The 19722-nt window shown below is 41.3% G+C and overlaps 1 protein-coding gene across 2 annotated transcripts in view; it reads left to right on the top strand.

Annotated features, from left to right (window-relative positions):
* The first annotated feature begins 8871 nt into the window (after positions 1-8871).
* The window catches only part of LOC135504012 (glycoprotein-N-acetylgalactosamine 3-beta-galactosyltransferase 1-B-like), a 29950-nt gene continuing 19099 nt past the window's right edge, over positions 8872-19722 (top strand). Inside the window, exons 1-2 of one of the 2 annotated variants that reach the window (XM_064922254.1) lie at positions 8878-9231; positions 11200-11350. In XM_064922254.1, the coding sequence (XP_064778326.1) occupies positions 11270-11350 (81 nt within the window). In that variant the 5' untranslated portion in view covers positions 8878-9231; positions 11200-11269. Of the gene's footprint in view, positions 9232-11199; positions 11351-19722 lie in introns of both variants that reach the window. The other variant, XM_064922255.1, reaches the window with a different exon arrangement.

The raw sequence follows: 19722 nt of genomic DNA, 5'->3' as shown, positions 1-19722 counted from the left end.
ATGTATGAATCTTATCATAATCATAATACTGAATGTAATGTGTGTAGTTTTCGTCCAGAATTAGAAGGACTTTCTGTTCCTGGGGCCTGTTGCACAAAACTAGGATAAGGGATTAAGCCAGGATATCTTGGTGATCCTGGCTCAATTGATCCGTAATCCGGTTGCACTAAAGATGGATAGGGGGCAGGAGGATATGTTATGGTATAAATTACCATGGAGATTTATTCTGTGGAGCTAGCCTGCTCCAGGCTAAATTCCAGGATCTATTTAATCTCATCCCTAATGTCAGTCAGCAGTCACCACAAATGGAAACCAATAGTTATTTCACTGCTCACTATACATTGTTATCACATATAACTAGACCCACTGTTATTATTTAAACGTTTGTGATCATTAATTTCAATGATTTTGGATAAAAAAAATGATTTTTAGATGATGTTGCTATCATTAGATAATTTACAGTTTCCCATAGACTATAAGGCTATATATAAAATGATAGAATATTAGGGCCACAGAGGGGAAAAAAACAAGTCATAATATTGTAACCAGTTGTTTTAAAGGAGGACAGTTGTTAAAATGACAGATGTGGGGCATTTCGTGAAATTGTACTTCAGTATGGTTTCATAAACAAAGACATGCTGATGTGCCAGAATATTAAGTATCACATTGTCATAAGTATCAATGTAAAAACAATATGTAGCTTTTCTGCAGAAAGAACCAGCCTCATAAATGTATGACTTTATCATTTTTCTTCAGTGTGGCCCTAGTACTCTGTCATATAAACAAATACACATTCCATATGAATATAAAAACACAATGTGTAACATTATGTTCCTTTATTGAATAAGGACAAAACAAAGCAGGTAAACCATCAGCTCCTTTCGAAACTGAAGTCACAGTGACTCTACAAGATGGAAAGCAGAATCCAAGCATATTATACAAAATGATACATACAATTCAAAGGTCTGTAATAACACACCCTGCATGTCTGCACACTAAAATAAATGCAGGACAAATCCATACACATCAACTGAACAGACAAATGAATGGATGCAGTAGCCTCCCTGCAGCCTTGTATTACACACAGTATACCGCACAAACATCATAAGAGGCCAAATTCGTCAAAAACGAACCCAAAAAAACCCAAATTCCTCTGCCACCGCAGGACATATTTAACCAAAATCGAAAGCACACATACTAACTAAAATAATTCAAGCAGCCGACCACTGTCGTCATCAGGGAAGATTGCCGGATTGTCCCAGTCCATGGCTGGTGGCACTCTGGGGGCCCTCTCCTTCCTCAGGCAGGCCACATTGTGGAGGACAGCACAAGCCACAGTAATATCACATGCCCTAACAGGGCTGACCCTTAAAGGCAGTGAAAGCGTGCCTTCAATATGGGCATGGTTGTAGGCCTGCTGTGCTTCCTGGGGGTCTGTGAAAGTTGTCAGGAGAAAAGGCTGGCAGCCATACCCCCTGTCTCCCAGCAACACACCAGAGAATTCACCTGTCAACACAAAATCTCATCATTACTACCTCATAAACACAGTGATATTCTTGACACAGCCATGATGGTTATAAATAGGGGTTGTGTGGCTTACCTTGTGATAGGCACTGATAGATTTCAAGGCCCGAAAGATTCTGGAGTCATGGACTGAGCCAGGCCATTTTGCCACAACATTGCTGATCACACAGTCAGTAACCATCTGAAATCGTAAGATGAGGAATATTACACCAATCAATGCACATCACTGTGCAGAGTGTTCGAATGGACAATATCAAAAAGTTATGTTCACCTGAACATTAATGCTGTGAAAGGACTATTCACAAAATCGGCCTCATGGGCACCTGAGGGGGCTTTTAGGGAGTCCACTGCACCAATGACATTGAAACCTTCACACAAAGTAATGAGTATCCTACTATGTAACAGTTGTTCTGTAATAGATTGAGTCTTCTGTGGCTGCTTTGATAGCCAGACACACACTCCACTTTCTGCATCCCCACTGTCCACCAGCAAAAAAGCGCAAGGCCACACAAACCATACACTCAACATCAGGGAAGGCCAGTGGGTCCATGTGCACAAGTGCTTCTTCATCCACCACATCTCGGAAAGGAACACACAATTTTGGGCCTTCGTATAGGCTAGTGGCCACACCTGGTGCTGGGGGGGTGGGCAAAAGAGGGCGATGATACTGACTTGGTTGTACTGATTGCTGGGAAAATAAAAAAAACATGCCACCTTCCTGTGTGCTCATGTCATGGCTCACTTGACTTTACGAGAATATACCTCATTTTTATTTTTGAGCTGTGTCATCTTCTTGGAGCTGGGGAGGAAAGAAAAATAATGATTAATACATTTGTGTTAGTTAGCATACAGTGACATTGAAGGCATATCTCACCTCCCTCTCAAGTTTTTTTTTATTTCAAGAATCTTTTTCTTCTTGTACTGAATGTCTATGTCTGCCAGTTCTATTTGGCGCCGGAGGTGGTTGCCATACAACTTTCTGATAGCTTGTGAGCTCTGTGAACACAATACAATTAGCGCAGCTGGAATTTGGCAGGATGTGGTGTCCTTTTATTAATACGCACTATTTGCCAGGCTGGTTTTCCCACTGTATAGCATCTGGAAAATAAATTAGATTTTTTGATTTTGATGAGGACTCCTCACCATTGCCTTTCACAGTCTTAACATGATACCTCATGCCTTCTGGAATCCAGAAGATGGTCTCCTCCTCATCATCGTCTCCATCATGTGCTGTTGCTGCTGCACTGGGGCCTTCACGGACACCTGGTGCTGGGGGGTGGGCAAAGAGGGCGATGCCTTATAACGATGACTTGGTTGTACTGATTGCTGGGAAAATAAAAAAAACCTTAGCAGACTGTGTCATCTTCTTGGAGCTGGGGGAGGAAAGAAAAATAATGTTAATACATTTGTGTTAGTTAGCATACAGTGTACATCTTTTTTTTATTTCGGACTCCAGTGCAAGATTTTCCATCTTTTTCTTCTTGTACTGAATGTCTATGTCTGCCAGTCAAAACGAGTAAATAGTACTTTCACAGTCTTAACATGATACCTCATGCCTTCTGGAATCCAGAGAGATGGTCTCCTCCTCATCTATGAGGAAATGTGATATAAACCAATGTACATTGTATTATGATGAGTACTGTGTGAGCTTCTGAGAATAAAGGGACGCAGAATGTTCTTGTATTGATTGATTTGGAGACTGGTCTCAAAAAATGTCCATTTTATGCAAATAAGTATCTTACAAATTTCATAATTACAGTAAATGGGAGATGTGAATTAAATATTTGAATTGTAATTGTGATGTTTCAGAGTGTTTTAATTTCATTGGTTGATGAACATATAGGAATACAATTCCTGTAACACTTTAAACAGCTTGGAAATTTCCAGAAAATTATGTCAAGGCTTTAGAAGCTTCTGATAGGCTATTTGACATAATTTGAGTCAATTGGAGGTGTACCTGGGGATGTATTTCAAGGCCTACCTTCAAACTTTGCTTGACATAATGGGAAAATGAAAGGAAATCAGCCAAGACCTCAGGAAAAAAATTGTAGACCTCCACAAGTATGGTTCATCCTTGGGTGCAATTTCCGAAAGGCCTGAAGGTACCACGATCATCTGTACAAACAATAGCACACAAGTATAAACACCATGGGACCACACAGCCGTCATACCGCTCAGGAAGGAGACACGTTCTCTCTCCTAGACATGAATGTACTTTTGTGCGGAAAGTGCAAATCAATCCCAAAACAACAGCAAAGGACCTTGTGAAGATGCTAGAGGAAACAGGTACAAAAGTATGTATATCCACAGTAAAACTGTCGCCCGCGTGCTAGCGTAGTGGCGGCTTCCCTGTTCCATCTACTGCTGCCCCCTGGACACTATGATCACTTGGCTACATAGCTGATGCCTGCTGGACTGTCCATTAATCACGGTACTCCATTCTGTTTATTTATGTTTTATCTGTCGGCCCCAGCCCCAAACTCAGGCTCTGTGTGTAGTTAATCCGACCCTCTCTGCCTGGTCATCGCCATTTTACCTGCTGTTGTTGTGTTAGCTGACTAGCTGTTGTTGTCTCACCTGTTGTTTTAGCAAGCTCTCCCAATCAAGACCTGCGATTACTTTATGCCATGCTGGTTGTCTCTCTCAAATATCAATATGCCTTGTATACTGTTGTTCAGGTTAGTTATCATTGTTTTAGTTTACAATGGAGCCCCTAGTTCCACTCCTCACACCTCTGATACCTCCTTGTCCCAACCTCCCACACATGCGGTGACCTCACCCATTATAACCAGTATGTCCAGAGATACAACCTCTCTTATCATCACCCAGTGCCTGGGTTTACCTCCGCTGTACCCGCACCCCACCATACCCCTGTCTGCACATTATGCCCTGAATGTATTCTACCACGCCCATAAATCTGCTCCTTTTATTCCTTGTCCCCAACACTTTAGGCGACCAGTTTTGATAGTCTTTAGCCGCACCCTCATCCTACTCCTCCTCTGTTCCTCGGGTGATGTGGAGGTAAACCCAGGCCCTGCATGTCCCCAGGCACCCTCATTTGTTGACGCCTGTGATTGAAAAAGCGTTGGTTTCATGCATGTCAACATCAGAAGCCTCCTCCCTAAGTTTGTTTTACTCACTGCTTTAGCACACTCTGCCAACCCTGATGTCCTTGCCGTGTCTGAATCCTGGCTTAGGAAGGCCACCAAAAATTCTAAGATTTCCATACCCAACTATAACACTTTCCGTCAAGATAGAACTGCCAAAGGGGGAGGAGTTGCAATCTACTGCAGAGATAGCCTGCAAAGTTCTGTCATACTTTCCAGGTCTATGCCCAAACAGTTCGAACTTCTAATTTTAAAAATTAATCTCTCCAAGAATAAGTCTCCCACTCTTGCCGCCTGCTACCTACCCCCCTCAGCTCCCAGCTGTGCCCTGGACACCATCTGTGAATTGATTGCCCCCATCTAGCTTCAGAGTTTGTTCTGTTAGGTGACCTAAACTGGGATATGCTTAACATGCCAACAGTCCTACAATCTAAGCTAGATGCCCTCAATCTCACACAAATCATCAAGGAACCCACCAGGTACAACCCTAAATCCGTAAACATGGGCACCCTAATTGACATTATCCTGACCAACTTGCCCTCCAAATACACCTCTGCTGTCTTCAATCAGGATCTCAGCGATCACTGCCTCATTGCCTGTATCTGCTACGTGTCCGCGGTCAAACGACCACCCCTCATCACTGTCAAACGCTCCCTAAAACACTTCTGCAAGCAGGCCTTTCTAATCGACCTGGCCCGGGTATCCTGGAAGGATATTGACCTCATCCCCTCAGTTGAGGATGCCTGGTCATTCTTTAAAAGTAACTTCCTCACCATCTTAGACAAGCATGCTCTGTTCAAACAATGCAGAACTAAGAACAGATATAGCCCTTGGTTCATTCCCTGCCCTCGACCAGCACAAAAACATCCTGTGACAGACTGCAATAGCATCAAATAGTCCCCGCGATATGCAACTGTTCAGGGAAGTCAGGAACCAATTCACGCAGTCAGTCAGGAAAGCAAAGGCCAGCTTTTTCAAGCAGAAATTTGCATCCTGTAGCTCTAACTCCAAAAAGTTCTGGGACACTGTAAAGACCATGGAGAACAAGAGCATCTCCTCCCAGCTGCCCACTGCACTGAGGCTAGGTAACACGGTCACCACCGATAAATCCGTGATATAATCGAAAACTTCAACAAGCATTTCTCAACGGCTGGCAATGCCTTCCTCCTGGCTACACCAACCTCGGCCAACAGCCCCCCCCCCCAGCTACTCGCCCACGCCTCCCCAGCTTCTCCTTTACCCAAATCCAGATAGCAGATGTTCTGAAAGAGCTGCAAAACCTGGACGCATACAAATCAGCTGGGCTTGACAATCTGGACCCTCTATTTCTGAAACTGTCCGCCGCCATTGTCGCAACCCCTATTACCAGCCTGTTCAACCTCTCCTTCATATCATCTGAGATCCCCAAGGATTGGAAAGCTGCCATGGTCATCCCACTCTTCAAAGGGGGAGACACCCTGGACCCAAACTGTTACAGACCTATATCCAGCCTGCCCTGCCTATCTAAAGCCAAGTCAACAAACAGATCACTGACCATCTCGAATCCCACCGTACCTTCTCCGCTGTGCAATCCGGTTTCCTCAGCCACGCTCAAGGTACTAAACGATATCATAACTTTTATCTCCCTCACCAACTTTAAACATCTGCTATCTGAGCAGCTAATCAATCACTGCAGCTGTACATAGTCCATCGGTATATAGACCACCCAATTTACCTACCTCAGCCCCATACTGTTTTTATTTTATTTACTCTTCTGCTCTTTTGCACACCAGTATCTCTACCTGCACATGTTCATCTGATGATTTATCATTCCAGTGTTAATCTGCTAAATTGTAATTATTCACTCCTATGGCCTATTTATTGTCTACCTCCTCATGCCTTTTGCACACAATTTCTACTATGTTATTTGTTATTGACTTTATTGTTTACTCCATGTGTAACTCTGAGTGGTTGTCTGTTCACACTGCTATGCTTTATCCTGGCCAGGTCGCAGTTGCAAATGAGAATTTGTTCTCAACTAGCCTACCTGGTTAAATAACGGTGAAATATATATATACAGTGCCTTGCGAAAGTATTCGGCCCCCTTGAACTTTGCGACCTTTTGCCACATTTCAGGCTTCAAACATAAAGATATAAAACTGTATTTTTTTGTGAAGAATCAACAACAAGTGGGACACAATCATGAAGTGGATGACATTTATTGGATATTTCAAACTTTTTTAACAAATCAAAAACTGAAAAATTGGGCGTGCAAAATTATTCAGCCCCCTTAAGTTAATACTTTGTAGCGCCACCTTTTGCTGCGATTACAGCTGTAAGTCGCTTGGGGTATGTCTATCAGTTTTGCGCATCGAGAGACTGAAATTTTTTCCCATTCCTCCTTGCAAAACAGCTTGAGCTCAGTGAGGTTGGATGGAGAGCATTTGTGAACAGCAGTTTTCAGTTCTTTCCACAGATTCTCGATTGGATTCAGGTCTGGACTTTGACTTGGCCATTCTAACACCTGGATATGTTTATTTTTGAACCGTTCCATTGTAGATTTTGCTTTATGTTTTGGATCATTGTCTTGTTGGAAGACAAATCTCCGTCCCAGTCTCAGGTCTTTTGCAGACTCCATCAGGTTTTCTTCCAGAATGGTCCTGTATTTGGCTCCATCCATCTTCCCATCAATTTTAACCATCTTCCCTGTCCCTGCTGAAGAAAAACAGGCCCAAACCATGATGCTGCCACCACCATGTTTGACAGTGGGTATGATGTGTTCAGGGTGATGAGCTGTGTTGCTTTTACGCCAAACATAACGTTTTGCATTGTTGCCAAAAAGTTCAATTTTGGTTTCATCTGACCAGAGCACTTTCTTCCACATGTTTGGTGTGTCTCCCAGGTGGCTTGTGGCAAACTTTAAACGACACTTTTTATGGATATCTTTAAGAAATGGCTTTCTTCTTGCCACTCTTCCATAAAGGCCAGATTTGTGCAATATACGACTGATTGTTGTCCTATGGAAAGAGTCTTCCACCTCAGCTGTAGATCGCTGCAGTTCATCCAGAGTGATCATGGGCCTCTTGGCTGCATCTCTGATCAGTCTTCTCCTTGTATGAGCTGAAAGTTTAGAAGGACGGCCAGGTCTTGGTAGATTTGCAGTGGTCTGATACTCCTTCCATTTCAATATTATCGCTTGCACAGTGTTCCTTGGGATGTTTAAAGCTTGGGAAATCTTTTTGTATCCAAATCCGGCTTTAAACTTCTTCACAACAGTATCTCGGACCTGCCTGGTGTGTTCCTTGTTCTTCATGATGCTCTCTGCGCTTTTAACGGACCTCTGAGACTATCACAGTGCAGGTTCATTTATACGGAGACTTGATTACACACAGGTGGATTGTATTTATCATCATTAGTCATTTAGGTCAACATTGAATCATTCAGAGATCCTCACTGAACTTCTGGAGAGAGTTTGCTGCACTGAAAGTAAAGGGGCTGAATAATTTTGCACCAACGGTAAGTGAATATTTATAATGCTATTTCTGACTTCTGTTGACTCCACAGCATGGCGGATATCTGTATGGCTGTTTTGTTATTTACCCAGAAGTTCTGAGTAGGCTATAAAGGCCTAGTTATAACTGCAGTCACATAAGCCTATAAAGATATGTAGTGTAGGCTACTAATCTCGTTAAAGTATTTAAAAGTTCTATTATTCTAAATACATGTTGGTATTTCATTCATTCAAATGACTAGAAAACTTGTGTGAAGCGTTTTACTGTTTTGAATTGTTAAATACGACTGCACTGTTGGAGCTAGGAACACAAGCATTTAGTTAGATATTACTGCACTGTTGGAGCTAGGAACACAAGCATTTAGTTAGATATTACAGCACTGTTGGAGCTAGGAACACAAGAATTTTGCTACACCCGCAATAACATCTGCTAAATATGTGTATGTGACCAATAACATTTTATTGGATTTTATTTTTCAGTTGCTTCCTGCATCCTAGGCGTATCTTTGTATCTATCTCTATTATTTATCAGATCTGGAACGCACCCAAGATACTCAATAGTATTTGTTTTTGTACTGTTTTTGGTTTGAACAATGTGACGCGCAGATTCACTGATCTACAAATTATCATGCATTGCGAACAAGGTGATGCGCAGATTCACTGATCTGCAAATGATCTGCGAAATAACTAACCTGCAAATAGTTTTTTTACGTGATCTGTACGAGTCTGCAAAAATCTGTAATTCTGCGCAGCGTCTCACACATTTTGATCTTCTCAATCTTGGAGCTTGGTTTCGGGAAGGAGGCGGGCTCTTAGGTCAAACGCGATATTTCCATGGTCAAATGCCGCGGTTTCGGAGATTATACTGTAATGCTTAAAACGTGGATTTGTACAGTGACGTTAGTCATGCTGTCGTTTATTTTCTGAGCGGTTGTGTACATAGAGAGCTTTACAAACTTCAATACTGGACTGACCCACTGTGTGATGGTGTAATGTTATACATCGTCCTTTAGTCTCGAAATTCATCAATTAATTGTAGGCTAGGTTGCACTCTCAATGTGGAGGTTGCTTTCCATATTCTCGTCAACAAACTCTGGTCAACAAACACAGGTAATTATTATATTTTGGGACAAAATAACTGATGATAAAATGTATTGATGGGGAAAGATGATCGCGGTAACACGCGTGCGTCACTGTTATGTTGTCGTGGTAGTCTCTGTAACATTGTATCAATTTATCAGAAGATTAAGGCTAGGGAAGATACGGGGTAGCTTGCAAACTCTACTATACAATGTTACCATTGTGTTTAGACATGTTTTTCAGTGCAGTACAGCAGGCAGCAGAGGGGGTACAGACAGTGTAACCTAGTCTGTCTGTTAAGGGGATTTATATAAGCTTGGCCTATTTAGTGTAAATAATTAACTTCCTGGTCCATGATTAGAGGTCTCTAACCTCCATATGTGTTAAAGTGAGTTTGTGTATCTGAAAACTATGGTGGCAAGGGTCTCTGTAGTTCCATTGCATGCCTGAAATGTCTTTTGAAATCTAACTTCTAGTCAATGGACTGGATTCTAGTAAACTGACCACTCCTAATGGCGCTTTCACTCTTGTAGTTTCACTCTCATCTAAAATAAATGAATCCAACAAGAACATATACCTGGGTGATAAGATTGCATTGCTATCGGCCAATTGGTTTCTCTAGACAGTCTACAGAAGAGCAAGGTTCCTGACACACCTCCAGTGTGTACTTTCACAGGTAGTTGGGCTGAGCTGTCATGGTTCATGCAAAACAAGCAATTTACTACTTAAAGGGCAGTTCCGCCACTTTTCAACAATTCATTATCTTCAGCACAATACCAGTTTATACATATGTGAAAATTTAGCATTTCTATGATCTGTGTTTAAAAGATAAGAAAGTTCCTAAAATAATTATTCCCTAAGACATCACAGGGCAGGGTTAAAAGTAAGAAAATCACTGAAAATCACACAGAGGTTTTTGGATATAAAGATATATCGAACAAAACAAACATTTGAGTAAATGGGAGTCTTGTGAGTGCAAACATATGAATATCATCAAAGGTAAGTTATTCATTTTATCGCTATTTCTGACTTGTGTAACTCCTCTACTTGGCTGGTAACTGTTTGTAATGATTTGTCTGCTGGGCGCCGTTCTCAGATAATCGCATGGTGTGGTTTCTCCGTAAAGCCTTTTTGAAGTCTGACACCGTGGTTGGATTAATAAGAAGTTAATCTTTAAGCCGATGTATAACACTTGTGTAACGGCGTTCTTCGTTTGTCGAAAGAGAGTCGGACCGAAATGCAGCGTGGTGGTTACTCATGTCTTTAATGAAACAAATGACGATACACGAAATAACTTATAAATACAAAAACAACAAACGGAACGTGAAAAACCTATACAGCCTGTCTGGTGAATACTAACACAGAGACAGGAACAATCACCCACAAACACACAGTGAAACCCAGGCTACCTAAATAGGGTTCCCAATCAGAGACAACGATAATCACCTGACTCTGATTGAGAACCGCCTCAGGCAGCCATGGACTAATCTATACACCCCACACAACCCCAAGATGAAACACACTACAAATAAACCCATGTCACACCCTGGCCTGACTCAATAATTGAAGATAACACAATAAATATAGACCAGGGCGTGACAACTTGTATGTTTTATGAATGTTTATAATGAGTATTTCTGTTTTTAAATTTGGCGCTCTGCAATTTCACTGGATGTTTGCCAGGTGGGACTGTCCCACAGACCCTAGTGAGGTTCAACTTTTGATGTCATCGGGTAAAACTTTTGAATTATAATTTTTTTCTACAAAATGTAGAAATGTACCATTTTCACATACTTTATGTGCATACTGGCATTGTGCTGGAGAGTTGGAAAATTAGGTTTAAAAGTGGTGGAGTTGTCCTTTAAATCATTCAGACATTTATGATTAATGATCAGTTGGTTTCTGGCTACTTGAAATAAACTATTTTTTAAATGATTGTTGCTTCTTGGTGGCTATCTTGTCTGCCTATTCATCCCTACTGTTCTCTTTCAATCTCAGACAAAGATGCTGTGATCATAGTGACAAGGAGGAACTACTAGAGACAAGGAGAGGGAGGGAGGAGGTCACCATGAAAGGCTTGAGTGGCTCCAGATGCTGCTTCTACATGGGTTTCTTAGTGGGAACCCTGAGCCTGTACTTCCTGCGCCAGGTGGGTTAAAGTGAAATGGAAACACTAGGCCTCAGAACACCAGCTAACTGTAACTCGCCATATTGGCATTGTTGCATCATCTGTAGGAGAGTTTTGGAATTCCTGAATTTATTGAGACCATCACCTCTGCGTACATTAATGAGCATTATTTTCTGATGTCAAACCATAAATGAAGACATAATACACATTTTGAAAGCTGAGAAACAGCCCTTTCAAACGATATAACATGTAATACAGATGTAGGATCTTAATTTGAGCTAGTTTGCTACAGCAGGAAATATGAATTATGTGGATTATAATTAATTAAACATTTTTGTAGGGGTTGACATATTTTACATTAGGGCAAATCAAGTCTGAACTTTTTAAGTAGAAATTATACACGTTAGAAGCCCTTTTAAACGTTGAATAAACTACAAGTTTGCAGGAAAATTCTCATCAACAAAAGTGATCAAACTAAGATCCTACATATGTAGCACCACATCCATCAATGGGTAATCAGTCAAGAAAAAACACCTGTGAAAATGCGTAACTTATATGCTTTTCCCCCAAACAACTGCCATTTACACAACTTCCTAATGAATATAAAGAAAAAAGCATATTGATAATTTGAAATAATGATAGTGATAGCTTTTACTGTGAATGAGTTACAGTCGTTTCACTGACTTGTTACACTATTATTGCACTGTACATGCAACTTATTATGTGACATGTTAAGCACATTTTTACTCCTGAATATATTTAGACTTGCCATAAAAAAGGGGTTGAATAAATAATTGACTCAAGACATTTCAGGTGTTAATTTTTAATGAGTAAAACATTCTAAAAACATAATTCCGCTATATCGAGATATGTAGCTATGTAGTTAGCTAGCTATATAGGGATGATACATTTTACAGGTAAAATAGCAATCCTACAGCAGCCCTCTCTTCTGTATGACTGGCTAGCTAGCAAGCTAGCTTCATATCTGAACTGAATTACTAGCCAGTAAAGTATGAGTATTTTAGTATGAGTATTTTATTTTGTACAGTTATCAATGAAAACATTTACATCAAAAAGACAAGACAAGAGAAAAGCTAAATCAGTTAGGCTGGCTAGCTACCATACCTGGTTTTATCTGATTGTCTACTTGGCTTGTTATCAACATTTCATTTCACTCTTAAATTGGAAATGTAACTATTATAATTACCAACATAAAAGTGAATTGTTTATAGTTTCTTAAATTTAATTGTCTTGATCTAAATGACAGAGCATTCGAAGTTATGAGAAACCTTTCAGGTCCACTAGAAGCAAGGCGCCTCCTGGTGGCACTTCAACATAGCACTACCCATACCTCTAAGAAACATTGTCCAAGATCAGAAGACAAAAAATAAAGATGTTTGTGTTACAAGCCCATATTTAGTATTAGTGGATTGAATGCATCTCTTTGTTTAGCTTTATTTACAGAAGTGTTTCCAATATCTAGTGGCCCTATAGTCCTGTAATTAGTATTCATGTGCCCTATACAGCTGTAATTACTATTCAAGTAGCCCTACCTACAGTTGAAGTCGGAGGTTTACATACACCTTAGCCAAATATATTTAATCTCAGTTTTTCACAATTCCTGACATTTAATCCTAGTAAAAATTCCCTGTCTTCGGTCAGTTAGGATCACCACTTTATTTTAAGAATGTGAAATGTCAGAATAATAGTAGAGAGAATGATTTATTTCAGCTTTTATTTCTTTCATCATTTTCAGTGGGTCAGAAGTTCACATACACTCAATTAGTATTTGGTAGCATTGCCTTTAAATTGTTTAACTTGGGTCAAATGATTCAGGTAGCCTTCCACAAGCTTCCCACAATATGTTGGGTGAATTTTGGCCCATTCCTCCTGACAGAGCTGGTGTAACTGAGTCAGGTTTGTAGGCCTTCTTGCTCGCACACGCTTTTTCAGTTTTGCCCACAAATTTCCTATTGGTTTGAGGTCAGGGCATTGTGATGGCCACTCCAATACCTTGACTTACTTGTCCTTAAGCCATTTTGCCTAAACCTTGGACTTATGCTTGGGGTCATTGTCCATTTGGAAAACCCAATTGCGACCAAGCTTTAACTTCCTGACTGATGTCTTGAGGTGGTTGCTTCAGTATATCCATATAATTTTCCTTCCTTATGAAGCTATCTATTTTGTGAAAGTGCACCAGTTCCTCCTGCAGCAAAGCACCCCCACAACATGATGCTGCCACCCCCGTGCTTCACGGTTGGGATGGCGTTCTTAGGCTTACAAGCCTCCCCCTTTTTCCTCCAAAAATAGCGATGGTCATTACGGCCAAACAGTTCTATTTTTGTTTAATCAGACCAGAGGACATTTCTCCAAAAAGTATGATCTTTGTCCCCATGTGCAGTTGCAAACTATAGTCTGGCTTTTTTTATGGTGGTTTTGGAGCAGTGGCTTCTACCTTGCTGAGTGGCCTTTCAGATTATGTCGATATAGGACTTATTTTATTGTGGATATACAGTGGGGCAAAAAAGTATTTAGTCAGCCACCAATTGTGCAAGTTCTCCCACTTCAAAAGACGAGAGGCCTGTAATTTTCATCATAGGTACACTTCAACTATGACAGACAAAATTTGAAAAAAATAATAATACAGAAAATCACATTGTAGGATTTTTAATGAATTTATTTGCAAATTATGGTGGAAAATAAGTATTTGGTCAATAACAAAAGTTTATCTCAATACTTTGTTATATACCCTTTGTTGGCAATGACAGAGGTCAAACGTTTTCTGTAAGTCTTCACAAGGTTTTCACACACTGTTGCGGGTATTTTGGGCCATTCCTCCATGCAGATCTCCTCTAGAGCAGTGATGTTTTGGGGCTGTTGCTAGGCAACATGGACTTTCCACTCCCTCCAAAGATTTTCTATGGGGTTGAGATCTGGAGACTGGCTAGGCCACTCCAGGACCTTGAAATGCTTCTTACGAAGCCACTCCTTCGTTGCCCGAGCAGTGTGTTTGGGATCATTGTCATGCTGAAAGACCCAGCCACGTTTCATCTTCAATGCCCTTGCTGATGGAAGGAGGTTTTCACTCAAAATCTCACGATACATGGCCCCATTCATTCTTTCCTTTACACGGATCAGTCGTCCTGGTCCCTTTGCAGAAAAACAGCCCCAAAGCATGATGTTTCCACCCCCATGCTTCACAGTAGGTATGGTGTTCTTTGGATGCAACTCAGTATTCTTTGTCCTCCAAACACGACAAGTTGAGTTTTTACCAAAAAGTTATATTTTGGTTTCATCTGACCATATGACATTCTCTCAATCTTCTTCTGGATCATCCAAATGCTCCCTAGCAAACTTCAGACGGGCCTGGACATGTACTGGCTTAAGCAGGGGGACACGTCTGGCACTGCAGGATTTGAGTCCCTGGCGGCGTAGTGTGTTACTGATGGTAGGCTTTGTTACTTTGATCCCAGCTCTCTGCAAGTCATTCACTAGGTCCCCCCCGTTTGGTTCTGGGATTTTTGCTCACCGTTCTTGTGATCATTTTGACCCCACGGGGTGAGATCTTGCGTGGAGCCCCAGATCGAGGGAGATTATCAGTGGTCTTGTATGTCTTCCATTTCCTAATAATTGCTCCCACAGTTGATTTCTTCAAACCAAGCTGCTTACCTATTGCAGATTCAGTCTTCCCAGCCTGGTGCAGGTCTACAATTTTGTTTCTGGTGTCCTTTGACAGCTCTTTGGTCTTGGCCATAGTGGAGTTTGGAGTGTGAATATTTGAAGTTGTGGACAGGTGTCTTTTATACTGATAACAAGTTCAAACAGGTGCCATTAATACAGGTAACGAGTGGAGGACAGAGGAGCCTCTTAAAGAAGAAGTTACAGGTCTGTGAGAGCCAGAAATCTTGCTTGTTTGTAGGTGACCAAATACTTATTTTCCACCATAATTTGCAAATAAATTCATTAAAAATCCTACAATGTGATTTTCTGGATTTTTTTTCTCATTTTGTCTGTCATAGTTGAAGTGTACCTATGATGAACATTACAAGCCTCTCATCTTTTTAAGTGGGAGAACTTGCACAATTGGTGGCTGACTAAATACTTTTTTGCTCCACTGTAGATACTTTTGGACCTGTTTCCTCCAGCATCTTCACAAGGTTGTTTGCTGTTGTTTTGGGATTGCTTTGAATTTTTGCACCAAATTACGTTCATCTCGAGGAGACAGAACGCGTCTCCTTCCTGAGCTGTATGACGGCTGCGTGGTCCCATGGTGTTTATACCTGCACACTATTGTTTGTACAGATGAACGTGGTACCTTCAGGCCTTTCGGAAATTGCTCCCAAGGATGAACCAGACTTGTGGAGGTCTCCAATTGGTCTCCAAGGCCTCCAATTGACTCAAATTATGTAATTAGCAGAAGCTTCTAAAGCCATGACACCATTTTCTGGAATTCTACAAACTATTTAAAGGCACAGTCAATTTAGTGTATGTAAACTTCTGACCCACTGGAATTGTGATAAGTGAAATCATCTGTCTGTAAGCAATTGTTGGAAAAGTAGATGTCCTAACCGACTTGCCAAAACTATAGTTTGCTAACAAGAAATTTGTGTGAGTGGTTGAAAAACGAGTTTTAATGACTCCAACCATATGTAAACTTCTGACTTCAACTGTATACACTTGTAATTACTCTTTAGGTAACTATAAAGACCTGTAATTACTATTCAGGTAGCCCCATACACCTGTAATTACTATTCAGGTAGCCCCATACACCTGTAATTACTATTCAGGTAGCCCCATACACCTGTAATTACTATTCAGGTAGCCCCATACACCTGTAATTACTATTCAGGTAGCCCCATACACCTGTAATTACTATTCAGGTAGCCCCATACACCTGTAATTACTATTCAGGTAGCCCCATACACCTGTAATTACTATTCAGGTAGCCCCATGCACCTGTAATTACTATTCAGGGAGCCATATACACATGTAATTAATATTCAGGGAGCCATGCCTATACACCTGTAATTACTAGTCTGGTAGCCCTACCTCTACACCTGTAATTACTAGTCTGGTAGCCATACCTCTATACCTGTAATTACTAGTCTGGTAGCCCTAGCTCTCTCTACACCTGTAATTACTAGTCTTGTAGCCCTACCTCTACACCTGTAATTACTAGTCTGGTAGCCCTACCTCTCTCTACACCTGTAATTACTAGTCTTGTAGCCCTACCTCTCTCTACACCTGTAATTACTAGTCTGGTAGCCATACCTCTATACCTGTAATTACTAGTCTGGTAGCCCTAGCTCTCTCTACACCTGTAATTACTATTCAGGTAGCCCCATGCACCTGTAATTACTATTCAGGTAGCCCCATGCACCTGTAATTACTATTCAGGTAGCCCCATGCACCTGTAATTACTATTCAGGTAGCCCCATACACCTGTAATTACTATTCAGGTAGCCCCATACACCTGTAATTACTATTCAGGTAGCCCCATACACCTGTAATTACTATTCAGGTAGCCCCATACACCTGTAATTACTATTCAGGTAGCCCCATACACCTGTAATTACTATTCAGGTAGCCCCATACACCTGTAATTACTATTCAGGTAGCCCCATACACCTGTAATTACTATTCAGGTAGCCCCATACACCTGTAATTACTATTCAGGTAGCCCCATGCACCTGTAATTACTATTCAGGTAGCCCCATGCACCTGTAATTACTATTCAGGTAGCCCCATGCACCTGTAATTACTATTCAGGTAGCCCCATGCACCTGTAATTACTATTCAGGTAGCCCCATGCACCTGTAATTACTATTCAGGTAGCCCCATGCACCTGTAATTACTATTCAGGTAGCCCCATGCACCTGTAATTACTATTCAGGTAGCCCCATGCACCTGTAATTACTATTCAGGTAGCCCCATACACCTGTAATTACTATTCAGGTAGCCCCATGCACCTGTAATTACTATTCAGGGAGCCATATACACATGTAATTAATATTCAGGGAGCCATGCCTATACACCTGTAATTACTAGTCTGGTAGCCCTACCTCTACACCTGTAATTACTAGTCTGGTAGCCATACCTCTATACCTGTAATTACTAGTCTGGTAGCCCTAGCTCTCTCTACACCTGTAATTACTAGTCTTGTAGCCCTACCTCTACACCTGTAATTACTAGTCTGGTAGCCCTACCTCTCTCTACACCTGTAATTACTAGTCTTGTAGCCCTACCTCTCTCTACACCTGTAATTACTAGTCTGGTAGCCATACCTCTATACCTGTAATTACTAGTCTGGTAGCCCTAGCTCTCTCTACACCTGTAATTACTATTCAGGTAGCCCCATGCACCTGTAATTACTATTCAGGTAGCCCCATGCACCTGTAATTACTATTCAGGTAGCCCCATGCACCTGTAATTACTATTCAGGTAGCCCCATACACCTGTAATTACTATTCAGGTAGCCCCATACACCTGTAATTACTATTCAGGTAGCCCCATACACCTGTAATTACTATTCAGGTAGCCCCATACACCTGTAATTACTATTCAGGTAGCCCCATACACCTGTAATTACTATTCAGGTAGCCCCATACACCTGTAATTACTATTCAGGTAGCCCCATACACCTGTAATTACTATTCAGGTAGCCCCATACACCTGTAATTACTATTCAGGTAGCCCCATGCACCTGTAATTACTATTCAGGTAGCCCCATGCACCTGTAATTACTATTCAGGTAGCCCCATGCACCTGTAATTACTATTCAGGTAGCCCCATGCACCTGTAATTACTATTCAGGTAGCCCCATGCACCTGTAATTACTATTCAGGTAGCCCCATGCACCTGTAATTACTATTCAGGTAGCCCTATACACATGTAATTAATATTCAGGGAGCCATACCTATACACCTGTAATTACTAGTCTGGTAGCCCTACCTCTACACCTGTAATTACTAGTCTGGTAGCCCTACCTCTACACCTGTAATTACTAGTCTGGTAGCCATACCTCTATACCTGTAATTACTAGTCTGGTAGCCATACCTCTATACCTGTAATTACTAGTCTGGTAGCCATACCTCTATACCTGTAATTACTAGTCTGGTAGCCCTACTCTCTCTACACCTGTAATTACTATTCAGGTAGCCCCATGCACCTGTAATTACTATTCAGGTAGCCCCATGCACCTGTAATTACTATTCAGGTAGCCCCATGCACCTGTAATTACTATTCAGGTAGCCCCATGCACCTGTAATTACTATTCAGGTAGCCCCATGCACCTGTAATTACTATTCAGGTAGCCCCATACACCTGTAATTACTATTCAGGTAGCCCCATACACCTGTAATTACTATTCAGGTAGCCCTATACACCTGTAATTACTATTCAGGTAGCCAGCCCTATACACCTGTAATTACTATTCAGGTAGCCAGCCCTATACACCTGTAATTACTATTCAGGTAGCCAGCCCTATACACCTGTAATTACTATTCAGGTAGCCCCATGCACCTGTAATTACTATTCAGGTAGCCCCATACACCTGTAATTACTATTCAGGTAGCCCCATACACCTGTAATTACTATTCAGGTAGCCCCATACACCTGTAATTACTATTCAGGTAGCCCCATACACCTGTAATTACTATTCAGGTAGCCAGCCCTATACACCTGTAATTACTATTCAGGTAGCCATACCTATACACCTGTAATTACTATTCAGGTAGCCCTATACACATGTAATTAATATTCAGGGAGCCATACCTATACACCTGTAATTACTAGTCTGGTAGCCCTACCTCTACACCTGTAATTACTAGTCTGGTAGCCATACCTCTATACCTGTAATTACTAGTCTTGTAGCCTTACCTATACACCTGTAATTACTAGTCTGGTAGCCATACCTCTATACCTGTAATTACTAGTCTGGTAGCCCTAGCTCTCTCTACACCTGTAATTACTAGTCTTGTAGCCCTACCTCTACACCTGTAATTACTAGTCTGGTAGCCCTACCTCTATACCTGTAATTACTAGTCTGGTAGCCCTACCTCTCTCTACACCTGTAATTACTAGTCTTGTAGCCCTACCTCTACACCTGTAATTACTAGTCTGGTAGCCATACCTCTATACCTGTAATTACTAGTCTGGTAGCCCTAGCTATACACATGTAATGACTAATTACTAGTCTGGTAACCCTACCTCTACACCTGTAATTACTAGTCTTGTTGCCCTACCTATACACCTGTAATTACTAGTCTTGTAGCCCTACCTCTACACCTGTAATTACTAGTCTGGTAGCCCTACCTCTACACCTGTAATTACTAGTCTTGTAGCCTTACCTATACACCTGTAATCCTGTAATTGCCATTCAGGTAGCCCTACCT

Source organism: Oncorhynchus masou, chromosome 18 (assembly GCF_036934945.1).
Source record: "Oncorhynchus masou masou isolate Uvic2021 chromosome 18, UVic_Omas_1.1, whole genome shotgun sequence".
In the NCBI taxonomy this organism is placed as follows: domain Eukaryota; kingdom Metazoa; phylum Chordata; class Actinopteri; order Salmoniformes; family Salmonidae; genus Oncorhynchus; species Oncorhynchus masou.
Note: the sequence above shows the minus strand (reverse complement) of the source record. Positions and strands in the feature narration are given on the sequence as shown.